This window comes from Martes martes (genome assembly GCF_963455335.1).
Source record: "Martes martes genome assembly, chromosome: 7".
NCBI classification, from domain to species: Eukaryota; Metazoa; Chordata; class Mammalia; order Carnivora; family Mustelidae; genus Martes; species Martes martes.
Window position 1 is genome coordinate 114,241,987 of NC_137894.1, and position 20,019 is coordinate 114,262,005.

The 20,019-nt window shown below is 49.5% G+C and overlaps 1 protein-coding gene across 6 annotated transcripts in view; it reads right to left on the reverse strand.

The window, feature by feature from the left end:
* Nucleotides 1-6,812, reverse strand: part of SLC8A3 (solute carrier family 8 member A3) — a gene marked incomplete at its 5' end in the record, with an annotated part of 117,194 nt that extends 110,382 nt beyond the window's left edge. For all 6 annotated transcript variants that reach the window (XM_080807384.1, XM_080807383.1, XM_080807381.1 and 3 more), the window contains one exon: nucleotides 5,029-6,812. In XM_080807384.1, coding sequence (XP_080663510.1) covers nucleotides 5,029-6,812 — 1,784 coding nt within the window. The remainder of the gene's footprint in view (nucleotides 1-5,028) is intronic.
* Between the last annotated feature and the right edge of the window lie 13,207 nt (nucleotides 6,813-20,019).

Consider the following 20,019-nt stretch of genomic DNA (forward strand, 5'->3'; position numbering starts at 1 on the left):
CATGCCCCTAGCCGAAGGCAGCAGCCCAACCCACTGAGCCACCCAGGCACCCCGTGACTCTTTTCAAGCACAGAAGGGCATTCTAGGGTCAAATAATCTCCCCCATGGCAAGGGAAGAGACTGTCCGAACAGCCTGCTGAGCCAAAGAGAAAGAAAAGGCCTACTATGTTCCAGTTAAATTGGAGAAGGTGCAAACTGTGTCCTGGAGCACGCCAGATTTTGATGGAAAGATTCCCTGGGGTGGAAACTTTACAGAGAAAGCACACCTGGAAGAGAATGGCCTGCAGAATTTTGAAAAAATGTCATTATTTCATGGAACGAGGTCCCGTCTCCAATTTACCAGCACTATCTATAAGACATCCCAGCTATGCTTGTCACACCTTTTCTCAGGAAGAGATCATGAAGACAGTAGTTGGTGTTTTTTTTTTTTTTTAATTTCTATGGGTTCAATATTTTTCTTCCTGAAGAGTCTCAAGGTGAACCAAGAGATTAAAAATAGTCCATAATATGTTATTATTCTAAGTTAGGATATTAGTCACGTCATACCGTTAGATCTGTACTTCCCGAGCACCTTTCCAAAGTTAACATTGTTCTGATGGATAAAAATAAGAAAGTCCAAACCGGGAGGGGGAGACATTAAATCAGTAGGCTCCAAAAAGACCTCGCCAGCTCTAACTTTCTAACCTGTCTAGCTGTGTGATATCAGACAAGTCACTTTCCCTCTCTGAATCTCAGCTTCATAATTTAGAACAGCAGGAGGTCAGATACTTTCAGGCTTTAACATCCTAATTGGACGGGAAGCTATGAGGCACAGCTAATACGCTATTCTCTTCTACAGAGGCCTCTGCCTTTTAGTTGTGATAGATTTTGGCCTTTGCCTCTTTGACATTGGTGATTCTGACTATTCTCAGAGAGAGACCCTAAAGGTCCATGAGCTGCAGTATTCTGTTATTCTGCAGAAACACCCCGTGAGTCTGGGATACGAGAGCAGATGCGGGTTTAGGGAGCGAGATGAACGGGCTGGCAGCACGCCTGTGTATCTCCACGAGGTTTTGTTATTGTTTGCAGGAGACCGTAATTCTAAGGATATACTGTAGTGGTAGTCACAGAGGTGGGGATTCTTCTAGATCATTAAGATGTCAACAGGCTCTCTCTCAAATGTCAAGCGTTTATTGGAATGTGGGATTAAGGGCGTCAGGCGCCCATCCCCACTCTGTCTGCTTCACTGCCGCGTCCTCTGCGAAGGTTGCTGTAGAAGCTTCCGTGGTGTCACACACACAGCGGACAGCTTTCATTTCTCTTTTATTGAGCGTCTCTCAACCAGAGCACTTCTCCCGGGTGTTTTGATCTGTCTGCATACCTTGTAGCCTCTTCACTGGAGAAGATCCTTGAGAGCTGAAACGCCCGTCTGTCCTATTCATGTATCATCTCCAGTCCCCGGGAATGCATCTGGTACATAGCAGACATCTCATAAGTGTTTGTTGAATGACTGAGCACCTTCGATGAGCAGGCACGGGGCTGCAGGTGCATTGTCTTCATGTTTGTATGTATACTTCCCACTCCCCTGCAGGAGAAAAAGCGCTGTTCCTGACATTCCAACTGAGTATCTGGGGCCTGGACAGGTGAAATGACTTGTTCAAGTTACACAGCTGGGGAGTGACGGGCGCACATCTGTGTGTCAGACCTCAGCGTCCATGGGTTTCCTATCCTCCCGTGGTGCTAAAGACATCTTGAAGAAGTATAGCCTAAAACCAAACGAGTAAATTCAGAGCCCAATGGTATCGGCAGAGCACAGGCCTGGCTCCAACCTGAGTAGGTTTTTAGAAGCGCGTACTGAGGGCGACACTGCCAACGCTTCCAAGCTTGGTGAGCAAAGCAAGTTACAGGGAGAGGGAGGGACTGGAAAGTGGAAGTGCTCCAGGCCTCACCCAGCTTCCGGATAGGTATGACGGGGGTTTCCATTTCAGCCTCCAGACTGGTGCTACAACCAGCAAGGTCTCAGCAGAAGCCGGGTTCTGGCTAAGTTGGAACTGGAACTGGAACTGGAATGCAAGCCTTCCTGATTCAGTTAAGCAAGTCTTCGGAAAGGCCACTTTCCCTCCCCGGTCTCAGGGTTTGGCCCAGAGCTTTAAAGCATTTCAGCTCTAAGCTGGGACCGAAGGCATCAGGAGATTGTTAGAAACGCCGGATCTCGGGCCCTTCTCTCGACCTTTCGAACTGTAATCTGCGTTTTAGCAAGCTTCCTGGATGGTTCAGAAGCATGTTAAAATTCGAGAAACACTCCTCTAGAAGGTATTCTAAGGTCTTTTCTGGCTCTACTATTTTAGGAATCTGGATTAGAAATCTTCATGGTCACCCCAAAACCAGCAAGTTTATGAATTAGGGTCACAAAGTGATCCAAGTAGCCCAATCACCTCAACAGTGTCTTCTAAAGAATATTGTTAACTCACTGATATTATTATTAATGGCCTATTAATTTCCTAAGTACCTACCATATACAAACAACATGACATACAGTGTCTTGAATCATCACGACAGCCTTGCAAGAGACCTACTTTACCAATGAGGAAATAATCTCATAAATTAATAAAATTTACCCCGGGTACCTGGAGAAATCAGAACTAGAGCCAGAATCGTAACCCAGAGTATTTACAGCCCATGCTTTTTCCGCTACCTCCCACTGCCTCTCATAAAATCACAACCTAAAGTAAGAAGGGTAGGGCTGCGATGCAAAGACAGGGGACTAGCAGGTTATGGACTCATTCTTCTGCAATGAAGAAAACCAAAAAGGTAGGCTGAGGTCTACTCATGCCTAAAAAAATAGCTGGCAACCTAGCCTGTTCCCCGAGCCCTGGGAGAGCTGGGCCTGCATGGCAGACGTGTGGAGCTCGAGCTACATTTAAAACCGCTATCAGAAGGGATCATTCAGGAGCCCATTTACACCAAGATATTAATCAAGCCGAAAACACAAATAGGCTTGAGGAAGGGTTAGTCATACTCAGAGATCCAATGTATACAACTGTTAATGGGGCAAAGAAATGGGGTGCCAAGCTTCTGACCTGTCCAAAAGGACTCTTCAGTGCCTGTGATAGGTAGGTACCGAATTTGAGAAACCACTAGTCCCTCAAATCACAGCCAGTGCTGGAGTTTTGATGTCATTTAATGCCCGACAATAACCTCTTACATACTGACGTTGCCATAAACATAAGAAGTTGCATGGAGTCTGTCTTCCCAACGAGGGCTGTCCTTCATTTGTATGTAGAAACCCTCTCTCCAGAGCACACAGAAATGGACAGCTGGACAGTATTCTCCAGAAGATGTAGGTTTTTACTTGGGTAAACGAATGATTATCCCTCCCAGCGAATGACTACACAGAGCTCTAATCAATCAATTTGTCAATGGCTATTTCACTTCAATAGACAGTATCCCTGTTCCGTATTTGGCTGGTGCAAATAGGACCTATGCTGGGTGCCCATGTCTATGGTACAGAAAATCCCAGAGTTGGAGGGGATCCACAAAAAGATCCGACCCTGCCTCCAGGCAAGGAAAGTACGGTTGCTCCGACTTTGCAGATGAGACAGTTTAGTTCTCAAGCCGAGGCTAAACGTCTTGCCCAGAGTCACGTTATCAGGAAGAAACTGAGGGAGGACAAGAGCACAGTCCCCTGGGCGGCTCACTCCGCTCTGCTGCCAGCACCCTCCAACCCCTTTGGAGCCCTGCCCCCTGCCTGGGCCTGGAGGAAGCGCTTCTGAGACCCTCCCACTCAGTCCAAAGGGCTCCCCTCTCTGTGCGTTCCATTCTTCACTCTCCTTCAAGTTGTATGTTTTCATTTCCCACTCCCAGTGTCTTTAGCAGGCTCTTGGAGCAGTTTGACATCCCCCCTTCCTAGATGCCCCTTTTGTCCTTCACGCCCCCTCCTGCGACTGCTTCTTGCTTGTGGATATGAGCAGGAATTCAGACACAAGTTTCCGCCCTCCCCTTGGCCACCCTGGAAAGTCTGGCTTCCTGTAAGCTGCAAATTCTGGGGAAAGTCATTCTGTTTCTTCTTCAAAGCTATCCATCTGAGAAAAACAAAAATAAAACAGAACAAAATGAACCCCATAACACCTAGTACAGGAAGGTTCATTGAGGCGCGCTCTTACAGTGATCAAGGTCATGGAAGTGCAACACGCACCGTATCTGAAGGGCAAAATGGGCCATGAACCTGAGAAGTCTTCTGGGAGAATTCTAGACCGTGATAAGAGATGACCACACCAAAGGTGTATTTTCTCCTGCAATTCCCGAGAGGTGCCTGCTATGTTCCTTAGCCAGATTCTAGAGCTCACACCTGTGACCAAAGACAGGTGGCCACTGCTCTGGGAGTTCTGCTTCTGCAAGATGCGTCCCGTACCTAAGCCATACTGACTCATCTCACCTAGCCTGGGCAAGTCTCATACCATAAAACAGCCTACAGGCATTTACAGAGATTGCCAAGTTTCAACTAACCTTGCAATTTCCAAACTGAAGGAGAGATGCCTGAAATCTGGTTATACGATACAACCTCAAGATGGCCCTGGGGGGAAAAAACCCAGTGCCACTTGCTTCCCTGAGGATGCCCTGATTGGGCTGGCTCTGCCTCAGGATGGAAAGGCTCAGCCTCAAGGCTCACATGAGCCTCTGGCATGAGGAGAGGAGGAAGGAGAGAACCAACGGGCCTCCTAGCTCCTGCTTAGTCACAAGAATTCTCCAAAATCTGACATCAAAACTTCTGTCGCCCCACATCTCCACTGGCCATATCATTCTGAGTTCCAGTGGACGGATTATTCTGCATCCTTCGATCCTGCCATGGAATTCCCTGCCCAGAGACCATTTAAAGTGAGAAAACCGAAGGAAGGTCTGGAAATGGACCCTGCCAGGGGTGCCTGCTGAAAATCCTGCACACCTGTGCTGGGACCCGAGTTTGACATTGACGCGGTCTGAGGAAGAACCGTAAGGACAGAAAGAGATGGCAAGGGATGGAGGGGGCTAGAATGTGGAAAGGTTACTTACACTGTTTCATCATTCTTGAATTCCAGCTCCCCGTACGCGTCTTCAAAATCCTCACCACCACCCTTGGCCGTCCCCTCTACTGTCCTAAAGGGGACGATTACCGTGCCCCGGGCACCTGATGTCCGCAGAACCTTGACCTCCAGGACACCGATACTCTCGCTGACATGAATAGTGTCACATTCAAACGTGAAGATGCCTGCATGGTCATCATCCAAGATGGTGACTGTGGCCACATAAGGGGATACCAGGATGGCCCGGGGCAATGGAAGATTATTGAGGACTATCGGAGGGATCCCCTCCTCCGGCTGCTCCTCCTCCACGCGGACGTTGCTCAACCTCACAAAAAAGTGTTCATCCTCCTCAAAGATGTCATCGTCGATGATGCCCACCGAGAACTCCTTCTGGGTCTCTCCTGGCTTCAGAACCACAGTGCCCTCTGTGAACTCATAGTCCGCCCCGGCATTGGCAGAACCATCCTCTGTTTTGTAGTCCACATACACGGTCTTGGACATGTCCCCCCCTTTCCTCACCACTGTCAGGAGGACAGCCCCGCAGTTCTCCAGGCACTGGTAAGAGCACGGGTCAAAGAAGACCTTCGAGACAAAGTCCTCAGGCTCATTGGTGTGCACCTCATTGATGCTGGAGGCCTTCTTGGCTTGTTCCGCCGCGTGCTTCTTCAGGACATTGCCTGCGCCGGTCATCATACGGGTAGCTTGGATCCGGTAGAAGGCACGACTCTTCTGTTGATGGGAAAGAGCGTAGTAATTGGCCATCTCTACCAGCTGATCTAAGTCCTTCTCTGGGTGTTTCTGCTTCAGATCCTTGAGAATCCGGATCATCTCCCTGCGGGATTCATCTACTTCCTTCCCTTCCACGGGCACCAGGTTCCCATCCAGGAAGTGGGAATTCATCATTTTTCCGTCCATCTCAATGCCCTTGGGGTGGTCGCCCTCTGTCTCTATGATAATTGCTCGGTGTTTGTCTGTGCGATACTTTTTGTGCACGTATTTGTAGAAGAGCAGTCGCCTATCTGCCACCCAGGCCAGAAGGACACACACGGGGAAGAAGGAGAGAGTGAGGAGGCCTTCCCAAACCTGAACCACACCAGGGGAGAAGACTGCCAGGATCATATAGAGCCAGATGTAGGCGAAGATGCTCCAAGCAGCAGTGATGAGGAAGACTCGCAGGTGCTTGATCTTGCGAGTCTCTCCATCGGGGATCACATAGACGCAGATGCCAATGATGATGAACATGTTAAAGGCTGCACTGCCCACAATAGTGGAAGGTCCCAGATCACCAGCAATGAACCCATGACCACAGACCTCAATTAAAGAGAGAAGGATCTCGGGAGCCGAGGAACCCAAGGCCATCAGGGTCAGGTTGGAGACCGTTTCGTTCCAGATCCGAATCGTCGTTGTGCTGGTCTCTCCATTGGGCTTTTTGATAGTCACCTCTCTCTCTTGAGATGTGATGACTTCAATAGATGCCATAAAGCGGTCAGCAATGATGGACACCCCAAGGAACATGTATATCAGGGCCACAAAATAGACAATGACCCTGGCAATCTTGTCCCCAAGGGAAGGGTTCTCCGGATACCAGATTGGCAGGATGACACCCTCCTTGCAGTCTGATGACTCGGAACAGGACTCATTGTTCTGCCCTGTGCCGGGCACCTCTCCTGAGCCACCAGCCTCTGCCCGAAGACCATTCAGGAAGAGCACAAAAGTAATCAGCCCAAAATGGAGGAAGGCAGAGGTGAGAGGCTGCAACCTTAACCACGCCATACACGAGATTTAGCCGCTGGCTTCCACTGCAGCACCAATGGTCCTCCTGACAGGCCAGAGACCTAGAAAAGACCAGAGAGGCAGGAAAAGGCATGAGAAAAAGGGGGACAGCAAATGGCAGGTTCCCACCAATACAAATTGATGTTTCACCTTGAGCGACATATTGCACTAACATATGGGGCAGTCTCTCACTCGGAAAAAAAGATGTCAATGGGAGGCACAAATAGCGACTCTGTCCGCAGGACCATCTGGTGGAGACTCAGCTGAAGAATGACTTAAAAGAGCTGGGAATGTTGGTAATGAAAACATAAGTGATGCCCTTCCAGTCCTGTCTCCAAACCCCGCTGTTATCTGCGAGAGTTCTCAAGAATCAACTGAAAATAGGCCAAGCATGACCTGAATCTTCATTCCTTATAGTGTTTCTAGGGTTTGGGGGCTTCTTCCCCCCGCTGTTGTCATACTCAAGAATTCTGCATGACATACGTGTGCCAGAAGAGTACAGATGGAGCTGAACTTTTCTCATGGGTTACTCCCCCGGAAATAGAACACATCACTCTGCATGCAATTGAGCCCACTTGGGAAAAACTCCTTCCCTGAATGCAAAACTTCTACAGGCAAGCTGTAATTCTGACATTTCTTGGGAAATCAAGAGGACAGACAGCTCGCGGATGCTCCCTGCAGGATAGCTAAGCCAAGACCCCCATAAGCTGTGCTCAAGCCCCAGTCCACAGCCTCCTTAGCCCTCTAGCAAAACATTCTTATGGGACCATTGAGACACTCAGTTACAGGAAGATGAAAATCAGCCAGCCACTCAAATTCCAAACCCAGACACTGAAAGGGCCAAGTGATAGAAATCAATATTAATAAAACATGCAAGTGGCTCTTGAATGCATTTTTTTAAAACTCAAGACAAGATTTGGGGGTGAAATGCAGCCCCACCTGCTGGCTGGGACCACTAAGAGGTGAGCATGAATTCAGGAGAATGGGAAGAAATTCAGCAGAAACTATGGATTCATCTTTCCAATCACTGCCTCATTCAGATGCAATGAGAATGCCCATAACCGTGCCATAGCTTTAAAAAACAAAAAGCTATTTGCTCATTACCACCTCTGCTACAGCTCTGTGGGGTTCCTTGAGTAACAGAAGCATGGTAATTTCATCTGCACAGCACCTTACAGGGGTTCAGGTCCTGTCCCCTGTCTCCACTGCTTCCCATCTCAGAAAATAGCACCTCCATCCGCCAGGTTACGCGTGCTGGGCAACGAGTGTTGTTCATCTGCAGCCCTCCCTTTCACTCCTGTCCCTTGTCTACTCAGCACCCAGACTCTCCCCTCATCTCTACAAGCACCATCAGGGCCGCCATCACCCCTCGCTTCGTGAATCTACTGCAGTGAGCTCCTCACTGAACTCCCCACTCCGATTCTCGCCCTTCCCCACTTCATTTCCTTATACAGCAACAGTCAGTCACCTTTTCTAAAAACCCCAGACCTATACTGTCACATCCCTATTTGAAGCCCTTAAGTAGATTCCTCTTATCCCTTTTTTTTTTAAGATTTTATTCATTTATTTGACAGAGAGAGAGAGCACAAGCAGAGGGAGAGGCAGGCAGAGGGAGAGGGAGAAGGGGGCTCCCCGGTGAGCAAGGAGCCCAATGTGGAGCTGGATCCCAGCACCCTGGGATCATGTCCTGAGCTGAAGGCAGATGTTAAACCAACTGAGCCACCCAGGCGCCCCAATTCCTTTTATTCTTAATACAAAGACTCTTTACTGTAACCTACAAAGTCTCCTCTCCCCTTTCATCTTCTGCCCCTCTCCTTCCTACCATATTTCAGCAACAGTGGCTTCATATCAGGCCCTGGAGATAACCAAGTTATTTTCTACCTCAGGACCTTTGCACACAACACCAACCACATGTGCCTGAAATGAGTGTTTCTCCTTGGTGCCCACACTCTTAACAATGCTTTAGATCTCAGCTTAAGTGTCACTGTCCCAGAAAAAATTATCCTCACTCCTTAAGATGGTCAACTTTCTCTGTTACGTCCTCTCATCACACTCAACTTTCCTTCATAGCAGTTTTAAAACTTTGAAATTAGATATTTATGGGATTATATAATTAATGTCTAGCTCAGCCATTAAACTCTGAATGAAATCAAGGCAAAGACTATGTTTATTCTGTTTATCTTGGTATCCTAAGTAGTCAATTAGTAAGTGCTCAGTAAATGTATGTTTTGGGAGCAAATAAATACAGCCACTAAGGAAGCTTCTTCGGTGCTATCAGCTGAATTGTGTCCCCTCCCCCCAACTCATATGTTGAACCCTTAGGCTCCAGTGTGACTATATTGGGAGACAGGGCTTTCAGGAGATAGTTAAAGTTAAATGAGGGTATAAGAGTTGGTCCTACTCTGATAGGATTGATGGCTTTATGAGAAAAGGAAAAGAGAGAGCACTCTCTCCCCCACCACACAGTGAGAAAGCGGCCATTGGCAAGCGAGGAAGAGAGCTCTCACCAGAAAATGAATTGGCCAGCACCTTGATCTTGGACATTGCAGCCTCCAGAACTGTGAGAAAATAAATTTCTATTGTTTAAGCTGCCTAGTCTATGGCATTATTACGGCCGCCTGAGCTGAGTAATACACTCAGACATCGGCCTTCTTTAAAGCCACTTTATGACCCGAATTACAGCCATTTGCTTCAGGAAAAAATAGATCTCACAGACAAATCCTGACGAGATTTCAGAGGCTATGTATGACCTCTCAAAATCCCCAAGGCTGGTGCTCAAAGAGAAATTCCCCTCAGGACACCGTACGCCCGGGTGCATACTGTAATCATGCAGGCCTCCCTTCCAAAGAGCTCCGTGGATTAACGTGGTTTCATATTCCCCAGAACAGCAGCCAAGTGCTGAGGCCGCCTTCCCCTTAGTCCAGGTACCGGGCGTCATCACAGCACGTGCTCGGGGCTTGGACCTCACTCAGAAGAGGTGATGAGGCTGACGGCGGAAGAGGGGGGCGGCTGAAGCTGTTCGGTATCCATGTTCAGGGGTTGAAAAGTCTCTCATAATCTGCGATGTACACAGAGAACCACCCCCCCCCCCCCACACACACAGGTTTGGCACTCACCAGCCCCAGAGAATTGTGGACAGAAGAAGGATCTTGGCACCTTGCCTTGAACGACCTCTGCAAACCCTCCATTTTGTGGATTCTGAGAAGCCCTATGCAGTAGGAGACAGAAGGTGGGCGCAGCTGGAGCAGCTCTGTGATCAAGAGCCCACCTGGTGATGGGAGGTGGCAGCTGCGGGGGCCGGCCATCCTGAAGGGGGTGGGCCATCCACAGGTTAGGGAAGAGGGCTGGCTTTCTGCAGTCAACGGACATGGGACGCATAGGCAGTAGTGTCGTCCCGACCGGCAGAAGACAGGGACCCCCCCTCATCTTACGCGGCAGGAGAATTAGGAAGATCGTGTGTCTTTGCTCTCCTAGGTCTTGCAAACACCTGTGGCAATGGGTTTCTGTAGGGAATATGCTGTCACGTGGTCAGAATCGGGCCCGACTTTAGAAAGACAGAAAATGAGTGAACGGAAGGAAAAGATGAAAGAAAACAAGGCAGGAAGGCGACGAGGAGGTACTTAAGTCCTTGGAATTGAAGGTGGAAAATGGCCTGTGAATTCCCAATTATTCCTTCTGGCCCCGCCAGGCAATGGTTTCTGCCTGAGATGGTTAGGGGGAGCATGGACACTGCGGATGACCTGGCCAATGGTCACTTTTCTGTGCTGTTACCCCTGGCCCCGGACACAACGGAGGCAGATCCCAACCTACTGGGGGTCCACCCCAGCTCCTTAGAGACCCAAATGATCTTCCGTGGTTCTTAATCAGCCCTAAGGCGTATTCAGGGATGTGACTCAGCTTGAGAACGCCAATATCACCCCAAATAATGAAGATGTTAATAACAGTCACTAACACACATAAGTGCTTAGTGTGTGCGTAACGCTAAACAATTCCTCACTTAATTTTCATAACAATCCTATGAGATTAGTACTATTTTTATCCCTGTTTTCCATTTTGGGAAACTAAGTCTTAATTAAGTCATTTAATCAAAGTATAAAGCAAGGAAGTAGGAGAGCTGGAACTCACACACAGATGACATAAAATTTATGGCTCTAACCACTCCATTTTACTAAGATGTCCAACTTTGTTGCAGAATGTCCATGGCTCCCTGTCAGCTTCCAATTTTCTGTAGATTTAGAAGCAATAGGACTGACCCATCCACCCTGATAGGAGAGACTGACCATTTGGCAAAGCTGCCTGGTCTCCAGGCTTTTGGGGTGTCCTGGCTGCCTGAGGGGACCTCCCACCTGAATATTCTCCTTCCCATCAGTTCAGTTTGACAAAATTCACTAAAGCCAATGGCTTGCCAGGCTTGGTACTAGATGTCAATGGGCAAAATGAACAGTAAGACACAGGCTTTGCCCCCAAAGGTACAATCCAGCAGGGGATGACAGCTGCGCAAATACACACTTTTACTACAGGAAGTGAACGTACGGGGGCAGAATGCTGTGGGAACATGAGGAGGGCAGTGAGCCAGCCTGGAGAGTCAGGGAGACGTTCTGAAGGAAGTGATCCTTTCAATGAGTCTTCAAGCACAAGAGAGCTTTAGTCAAGAAGAAGGAAGGGAGGGAGGAAGGAAGGAAGGAAGGAAGGGCGGGAGGGGAAAGGGTAGGGGCGGGGAAGGGAAAGGACGAGAAGGAAGGAGGATGGACATTGAGTCAAAAAGGAGAGCCTCTTTGGAAAGGAGGAAAGACATGGAGACATGGAAAAGCCTGCTGTGTGCCTGCGAGTATACTGAATTCGGTGTGAGGCTGGAGGCATGAAGATGAGAGCCTGGGAGACTGGACATGTGGGGAGGACTCCATTCTTACATGACAGGCCGAGGAGATGGATTTCATCCGAAGGGCAGTGAAACGCCCCAGACAGGATTTTAAAAAGGAGGATGACATGGTCTGATTTGTGCTTCAGAAAACCCAATTTGGCTAAAGGGTTTAAGATGGCTGTTTAAGAGGAACAGGACTGGAGCGGGAAGATGAGCTAGACACCCACTGGAAACAGAACAGATACCAATAAAGAGGATGGGCCTGGGGTGTTTCTGCAAATGATGACCCTCGGTCCCCGTGTCATGTTCCTCCTCCTCAGCCTAACCAATGCTCCGGCTCAGCCCATGGCTTCTCATCCCTTTCCTGGATTATTTTCCAAACACCCCCAGGGCCATCTGCAAGGTGTCTGTGTCCTCAGCAGTGGCTCCTGACATCTTTTAATATCACTGGCAAATTTAATTAAAGTCACTGTTCCTCTGCTCTTCCAGATCATTAATAAAACAGTGCCACCAGGCCAGACGGAGCAAATTCTCCCTCCTGCTACGCCCTCCGCTTTCTCCAATGGGAACACTGCTCCAGGCCTGTCACCAGCCTGAGTAGAGTCGTCCGGCTCTGCTTCTAAATCTGGGCCCCGGCACGGGCGTCACAGCCAATCTACGTTCAAGTTTTCAGGCTGCACTGAACGCCATGTGTCAGCGGAGTGGAAGAGCACAGCGTCTTTTCCTGCACTCCCTGGGGTGGGGGAGTCGGTGCCGAGTCCTCTCTGTGGCAGAGCTGCCCAGACACTCAGGAGCAACAGCCCTCGCACTCTCTGGAGTAGGAAAGTGGTGACCTCGGCCACTTGGGTGGTTTGACGGTCACCACAGGACCTTGGATCCAAGGAGGAAAACACAATGATGCTGGATTTGGGGCATTATTATTTCTGTGAATCTTGGTAGTGAATGAAAATGCTATTATCCTCATGTTCTGTTTTATAGATAAGCTCATTCGAACTCCTAAAGATTAAGTAATTTGCCTGAAACTGCAGGGAGCAAGTAGAAAGCAAAGCATCTGAGTACTGGCAGCATGACTTTGGGGCATCTGGAGTCACCCACTCTCTTGGGGTGCGCCCTGGGCTTGGAGCTGCCTTGGAGCACGGGCCCAGGAAGGATGGGGTAAGCCTGTCTGGGGGTGCCGTTCTCACCACGAGCTCAGCGGCTCTCCGTACTCTGGGGCAGCCTGGGGCGGTGAGGGAGCCCCAGATTTGAAAGCAGGAGATAAGAATTGTTTTCACGAGCTGTAAGATTTTAAAGAGTCCCTGCACCTCTCAGGCAATTAGCTTCCTCGTCCAGAAGACTCATGTCGGGTTGGATGATCTCCACCGGTCCCTTGAGACAAAGATACTGTGATCACAGGGAGGCCTGTCTCTCCAAAGACAAGGAACCGAAGGGACACGTTCATGTTAGCTTGGCCCCAAGCAGTGTGAGAAACGGGCGCAGAATTCAGACTCCCACGGAGCCCTCTGAGCAGAAGAGGGTAGGTGAAGGCAGGATGGTAGGAAGATAGGGCCCAAGGAAAAGGCGAGGAGAGCCTACCTTCTGGACTAGCCAAATGGATCAAATTCATTTTTTAAACAACCGCTCTTTGAATGCCCACCCCGGGCCAAGCGCTGTGCTTGGGGAGTAATGCCATGAACGAGATACGCCCCGTCCCCAACCTTACAGAGTTTCTCTTCTGATAAGGGATGGAGACAAATAAGGAATTCCGGGAATCACTGGTTACGATGACGTCACGGGAAGTCCTATCTGCTCCTGGTGCCGCTCTAAGCTCCCGGGTTGATCCCTGCACTCCTTGCTTCAAACCATGTGGGCAGTGGCTGCAATGCAGCACGGCTTCATAATATAAGGAATCTTGCAGTAGTATGTGATACGGCATTTTACCATTCTTGCTTCTCCGGTCTCATGAGATAGGCAGATGCGCCTTCCCTAGAAGTCCCTCAAATTCTTAATGACATCCAAACCGTAGGATAACCTCATGGAACCCTGCTGACATTCTCCTAGGCACTATCACACCAGCAGAGGAAGCCCCCCGGGGCTATGTCGGGGAGCAGCAGCCTCAGCCTCCTCGTGCTTTGTATAATCCATTTTTAAAATGACAACAAAAACAATAATCATATCTATTTATCAAGAGCCTACTCTACGGCCAGCATTGCATTAAGCACTTTTCCAGCTGCTATTCAATACCTAAGCAGCCCACAGTGAGACAAGCATTATTGTCCGTGTTAGAAATGAGGGGACTTGGGCTCAGAGATTAATAAGCCACCCAAAGGCCACTAGATGAGCAAGGAGCACAGCCGGGCTACAAAGTTTGGTATGTCAACTGCCAAATCTGCTTTCCCAACCTCAGGGGGTGAGAGGGAGGGTGGAAGAGTAGGGTAAGAATTTGGAGCCCTTACATCAAGAACCAAGGGCCCCAAACACCTCTACCTCCTTTGGAAAGCCTGCCCTGGCAATGCCCTCTTCCTCCACCTTCAAAACACCTCATTCACTCTCCTGTGTTCCTCTAACACCCTGACGACCCCTGAAAGACTTACACTCACCGGGCTTATAAGCTCACATGTCTGTCTTCTACACTTTTCTTTTTTTAAGGTTTTGTTTATTTTTTGACAGAGAAAGAGCACAAGCAGGGGGAACGGCAGACAGAGGGAGAGGGAGACTCTCTGCTGGGCAGGGAGCCCAAAGCGGGGCTCGAGCCCAGGACCCCAGGATCATGACCTGAGCTGAAGGCAGATGCCTAACCATTGAGCCATCCAGGAGACCCCATCTTCTACACTCCTATGGGAACTCCCTGAGGGATCTCAATTCAGTATTGGGCAGATTTATTTATTTATTTATTTATTATTTATTTATTTCTTAGGACAAGTGGTCACAAGCAGTGAAACTCTCTTGATAGGGCCAAGAGGTTCAACCTGACCTCTGACATCCTCTCTGCCTCTAAAATTTTATGAACTCAAAGGCTCATTGATTCCGTGACTCTAAGGATTACCAGACTGTGGAAGCCAGAGGATTTTTAGCCTCTGCAAGTCCCTGACAGATCTAGGGAGCCAGGAACAATGAGAGTGGGCCAGAGATAGGAAGAGGAGAAGTTGTGCTTCTCCACTTACGTTCTGCTTCTCCCACTGTAGGACCTACAACAGCTTCTAAGTCATCCCCCAAGCTGGAGGGAGGAATGGAGCTGGGACCACATGCTGGACAGCCCTGTGCATTCAACTAACTTTGGAGCTCTAGAACATTCAGACATCTGGATCCTGCTCTAGACCTAAGTTTTGGACTCTCCAGGAGTGGAGCCCCAATATCTAGGTCTCTTAATTAAAAGTTTCTTACCAGATTTTGAGGTACAGTCAAGGTTGAAAAGCCTGGGAGAGGGGCACCTGGGTGGCTCAGAGGGTTAAGCCTCTGCCTTCAGCTCAGGTCATGATTTCAGGGTCCTGGGATCAAGCCCCGCATCGGGCTCTTCTGCTCAGCGGGGAGCCTGCTTCTCCCTCTCTCTGCCTACTTGTGATTTCTGTCAAATAAATAAATAAAATCTTTAAAAAAAAAAAAAAAAGAAAAGCCTGGGAGAGAAGAGAAGGGATGCGGCCTGACTCTGACTCTGACACCAGCAGCTCAGTAATTCCACCCATTAGAGACTTTCTCTGGCCAGGAGAAGAAGTCTTGGTGTATAGTGAGCTGACTCACGATGGGTACCAGAAAGTCTTTCTATGTACTAGACAAATCACACTCCCGGACTCTCGCTTTCGTACCTTGCCAAGGGTATGCCTATCCACACAAGTAGATTTTCCCTTTGTCTCTCCCTAAACCTGCTGTCTGCTGGGTTTATACTTCTACTAAGGAAATGTAAAAGATCCAGAGTTCCCTTCTTTTCATAGGAAAATGATGCAACCTATCCATTTTCAGCAGGACAGGTTCTTAACTATTTTCACTTCCAGTGATGGGAGCTTAGGTTGACTTGTTCACACTTTTCCTTCTGGTCTCTTAGTCTGTTCGTTCATGTGTTCATTCATTCGTGCATGCACGCATTTGAATGAAACCCAGTCTATGCATCACAGGTTGATTTTCATGGAATTATGGTAAGGAAGTTACTCAGATTTACTCTGATTTGTATCTTCATTTTTTTTGCGCACTCAAAAAAAAATTAAAAGTTCCTAGAGGGTAGGAATTTGTATCTGTTTTGGTATTTCTGTATCCCCAGTGTCTATCTCAGTGCCTGGCATATAGTAGTTACTCTGTATATATTTACTGAATGAATAGATACATTGAATAAATGGGAAAAAATAGAAGGCATAATATCCAGTGATTTCTCCCACGCTTGGCAGTGTTCAAATGGAGCATCCCATCTGTCAGGGATGCTGGGAGCAAGGTTTTTCAAGTTTGAGTAGTATGAACGAAAAATAATCCCCTTTGAGGAGCGCTCACTTCACTGAAGAACAGTGACAGAAAACCAAATCATTACAACGAAACAAGTCCTAGACGTGGAAGCATGTGTGATGCGCCGAGAGAGCGCAGAGCAAGGTGGGCCTCATGCTGTCTGCAGTCATCAGGGCCGGGTTCATGAACCAGCCGTGGCGGATCGGAGGGATGAACAGGACTTCACCGGGCGGAAGCCAGTGCATCTCCGACAAAAAACAGAAAGCCTCTGCTCACGGGCGTGAAGGAGCCTGGCGGAGCAGTGTCTGCTTCGAGAAGGGGGAGCAGTGCAGCTGAAGGGCAGGCCTCTGGGCAGAAGCTGCAGAGGCAAGTGAGGAAGAGTTCGTAAAAGGCCTTGTACCCCCAGCCAAGGACTTAGAGCATTATCCTGAGAGCAACCGGGAGCCCCTGGCACTGTTTCAGTCATGGGAGGGACAAGAGTGATGGTTTTCCTTTGGACAGGAGACCTCGCGTGAGGACCATGGGGGAGCCAGGCGGGTGAAGGAGAGCAGGGCAAGACTGGAGGCAGGAAGACGGGCTCAGAGGCTCTCCCAGCACCTGAGTGCACCAGGACTGGAACCAGAACCAGAACAGATGCAGTGAGAGTGGGCCTGTGGGGGAAGGTGTGGGTGTGTGAGCTCTTTCAGAAGAAGCATCCACAGAGACCAGCGGAAAACGGGAGGACGGGGAAAAGAAAATGAAGAGGCATAGCGAGGACTAGACCGCATCGGACTTGCTGGCTCTCCCACTGGCCCTGCCATGTCCGTCCTGCATCAGGGATCTCCAGGCCCAAAAGCAAGGAAGCCACACAAAACCCACTGAACTTAGATGCATGTTTCGCATTCGGGACATCTTGCAACAGAGGAGGCCAGCAAGGATTCCGGGCTCTCCAGAAAGACAGCAAGAAGGCCCTGGAATTCAACCAAAGCACCAGATGCTGCCCACTCGAGTGAACATGATAGCTCTCTGTTGAGTCAGTCGTCCAGACTGTGATAAGCTCTGGAGATGTGGTGATGAGGCAGGTTTGGTCCCTCCATGGACCGGTGCACGGAAAAGCACACCGGATCTGGATCTAGATGTGAACAACGGGTTTGGGGATTTATGTGCACAGGCTGAGAGCATCCCAGAGGTGGTGGAGTTGGGTTTCTCATGTCTATCTCGTGTCTGTCTCAAAGAAGCATGCAGTTTCACAGAAAAGAAAATGAACTCGTCACCACACTGTCCTACATAAACACTGTTAGCTAGAACAATGAAAAGAATTTTTTAAAGATCCAAAATATTGAGAGGAACTCAAATCCTAGAGTGACTAAAAGAAAGCCCGATTCTGTTCATTGATTCATGAAAAAAGTATTTCTCGAGCCCTTACTAGGTGCCCATCGCGGTTATAGGCTTCATTTCTGCCCGGAAGTGTTCTCAAATGTATTGAGCAGCAACTAGGTGTCCCAGTCTGTTCTAGCTACTGGGGATTCAATATTATATCTCTTGCCTGGATTCCTGCAATAGTGACTGATTTTGCCCCTTCTCTTGTGGTCTATTTTCCACAAGACAGCCAAAAAGTTCTTTTTTTTTTTTTTTTTAAATCAGACCCCTTGGCAACCTCCTCTTCCTGCAGAACTCCTCACCCTGTTACTGACTTTTGCTTCTAACTTACTGCCCTTCATTCCCCCCACTCTGTTTTGCTGCCTGCATACTCCACTCTAGCTAAGGTGGCGTTCTCTGAAGGTTCTAGAACACACTAAGCATGCACCTGCCCCAGGACTTTTGCATTTACTGTTCTCTCTGCTTGGACCCCCTCCCCTTACCCTAAATATCCCCAGAGGTCACTTTCTCATTTTATTCAGGTCTCAGATGCCAGCTTCTCAGAGGCTTACCCCCTCATCTTCTCTGAAGGTGATCCCAGCCCTCCCCGCCAGCACTCTCTGGCCCACTACCATTCCTTTTCTTTATGGCATAGATCACTTGCTGAAATCCTCACTGTTTCTGTTTGTCTACCAGTTTAACCTGGGCTATAATCCCCACAGTAGCTGGAAACCTGTCCTAGTTCACCTTCCTGCCCACAGTATGTTCAGGGCAGGTGCCTGGCAGGGTGAGTCGTGTTTGCTGACTATATCAGTGTGGCCTCCGCAGGACTAAGTCCTGTGGGAAAGAGGCAGCAGTGAGGGGGACTCCAAACTTCCCGGGAAGCCGGCGGGTAGAGAGCCACTGACCTCAGACAGCAGTCTGTGTCCTCCCTCCAAAAGAACAAGAGCATACACTGTTTGGACAGCAGTCCTGAGGCTGTTTCTAAGCACAACTCCCTCTCTGCAGCACGGCCCCCTCATTGGCACCTTACCCCACAGCGTGCGGCATAAGAACAAGCAACATTTAGAGGGCACCGTTCGTTCGTTCAGCAAGTCTTAAGCAACACTAGCTGCCAATGGTTTACAAAGGCCTCTGTCCTCACCCACCTGGACTCATGTAATCCTTTCGTGAGGCTGCTCCCGCAGGCAAAGCAACCGTGGGGCTCGCTGCGATGCCAAGAATCTCTCTGCCAATTACGGATGGAGCCAGAACCAAACCTTGATCCTCGGGCCGCCAGCGGTCTCCTTCCCCCAAGCCTGAAGGAGCATCATTTCAGAACCGACCAGAAGAACATATCCCCTGTCCGGGCTGGGTTGAGGGAGTGAGAAGCCCAGGGCAGCCTGAGGGGGTATTGCTCCTGCCCCCTCGCTGTTCCCCAGAGAAAGCCACCTGGGCTTTGGGGGTTATCCCCAGAGAGAGGGCTGCCATCACTCTGCCCTGTTGTCTGCCCAGCAGGGGGAAGCAGGTGATTAGCAGCCTTTAGGTCCCTTTCCCTCGGCTCCTTCTCCAGGAGCCTGATTTATTTTAATGCCACTTAATTTCTCTTAATTTTCCAATGTTGAAATATGGAATTAAATCATATCATTGCCTGAATGGAGAACAAAGGGGCTCTGGCAAGCGGTCAAAGTCGTCTCTCTGAGCCACGACTGGGGGCTCTCGCGCACAATCAGCTCTAGGGCGCTCTGGGCCCTCCTGCGACAGGAGGGTGTCACGGGCAGACTCTTGAGGACTGGCGGCAGCTGCGTGCTCTCCCCACTGCTCTAACGATTCCTCTAGAAGATGACTCCCCCATTTGTTCTTCCTGAGGGGCTGGAAGGCACAGACTCAACCCGATTCTTCCCATCTCAGTGGGGAGAGAGAACGCTGGTGTGGCAGGGGGTGGGCAGAGCCTGTGGAAAGCTGCTGAGCACAGGAGTCCCACAAGTCCCTCAACAGAGTCGACATAGCTCTCAAAACAGCCATCCTGGATGGGAAAGGAAGGGGGGGTAGCGCGGGGACTGAGGCCTAGATCAGCTGGAGCGTGTGGAGTCCAGAGTACCACCTGTCATTCTGGGAATGCCCTGCAGTGTGGCAGCGGGAGGGGACTCCAGGCAGGAGTGGCAGCCTAGAGCCATCGGGGCACTCAGATGGCTCGGGGTGCCATGGAGGCCACACGTCCAGAGAGTTGAGTCAGCGGACCTTGCTGCGCTCTAGAAACCCAGTGTGAAAGCAGACACACCGGGGGCTTCAGCATGCAGCTGGAAGGTTCTGAAATGAAAGATGCTGTCGGCACTAAAAGTATTGTCAGTAGGAGGCAATCTACAGCGTGAGGAGTGAGACTCACAGAATACAGAATCGTCAGGCCGGGGGGGCGGCTGAAAAGTCAAGGCAGCCGACGTAACGCTTTCTGATGGATAAGGGATTCAAGGCCCACGGAGCAGAAGTGGTCTCGCCTGCAGTCGTCAGATAAGACCTCAACCACAAACTTCGGCAGCTCAGCGCTGCTTCTGTTACACCACACTGCCTGCTCCTAGTTTGATTTTTGACTCCACCACCGGCCTCTTTTATGACAAATGGCAC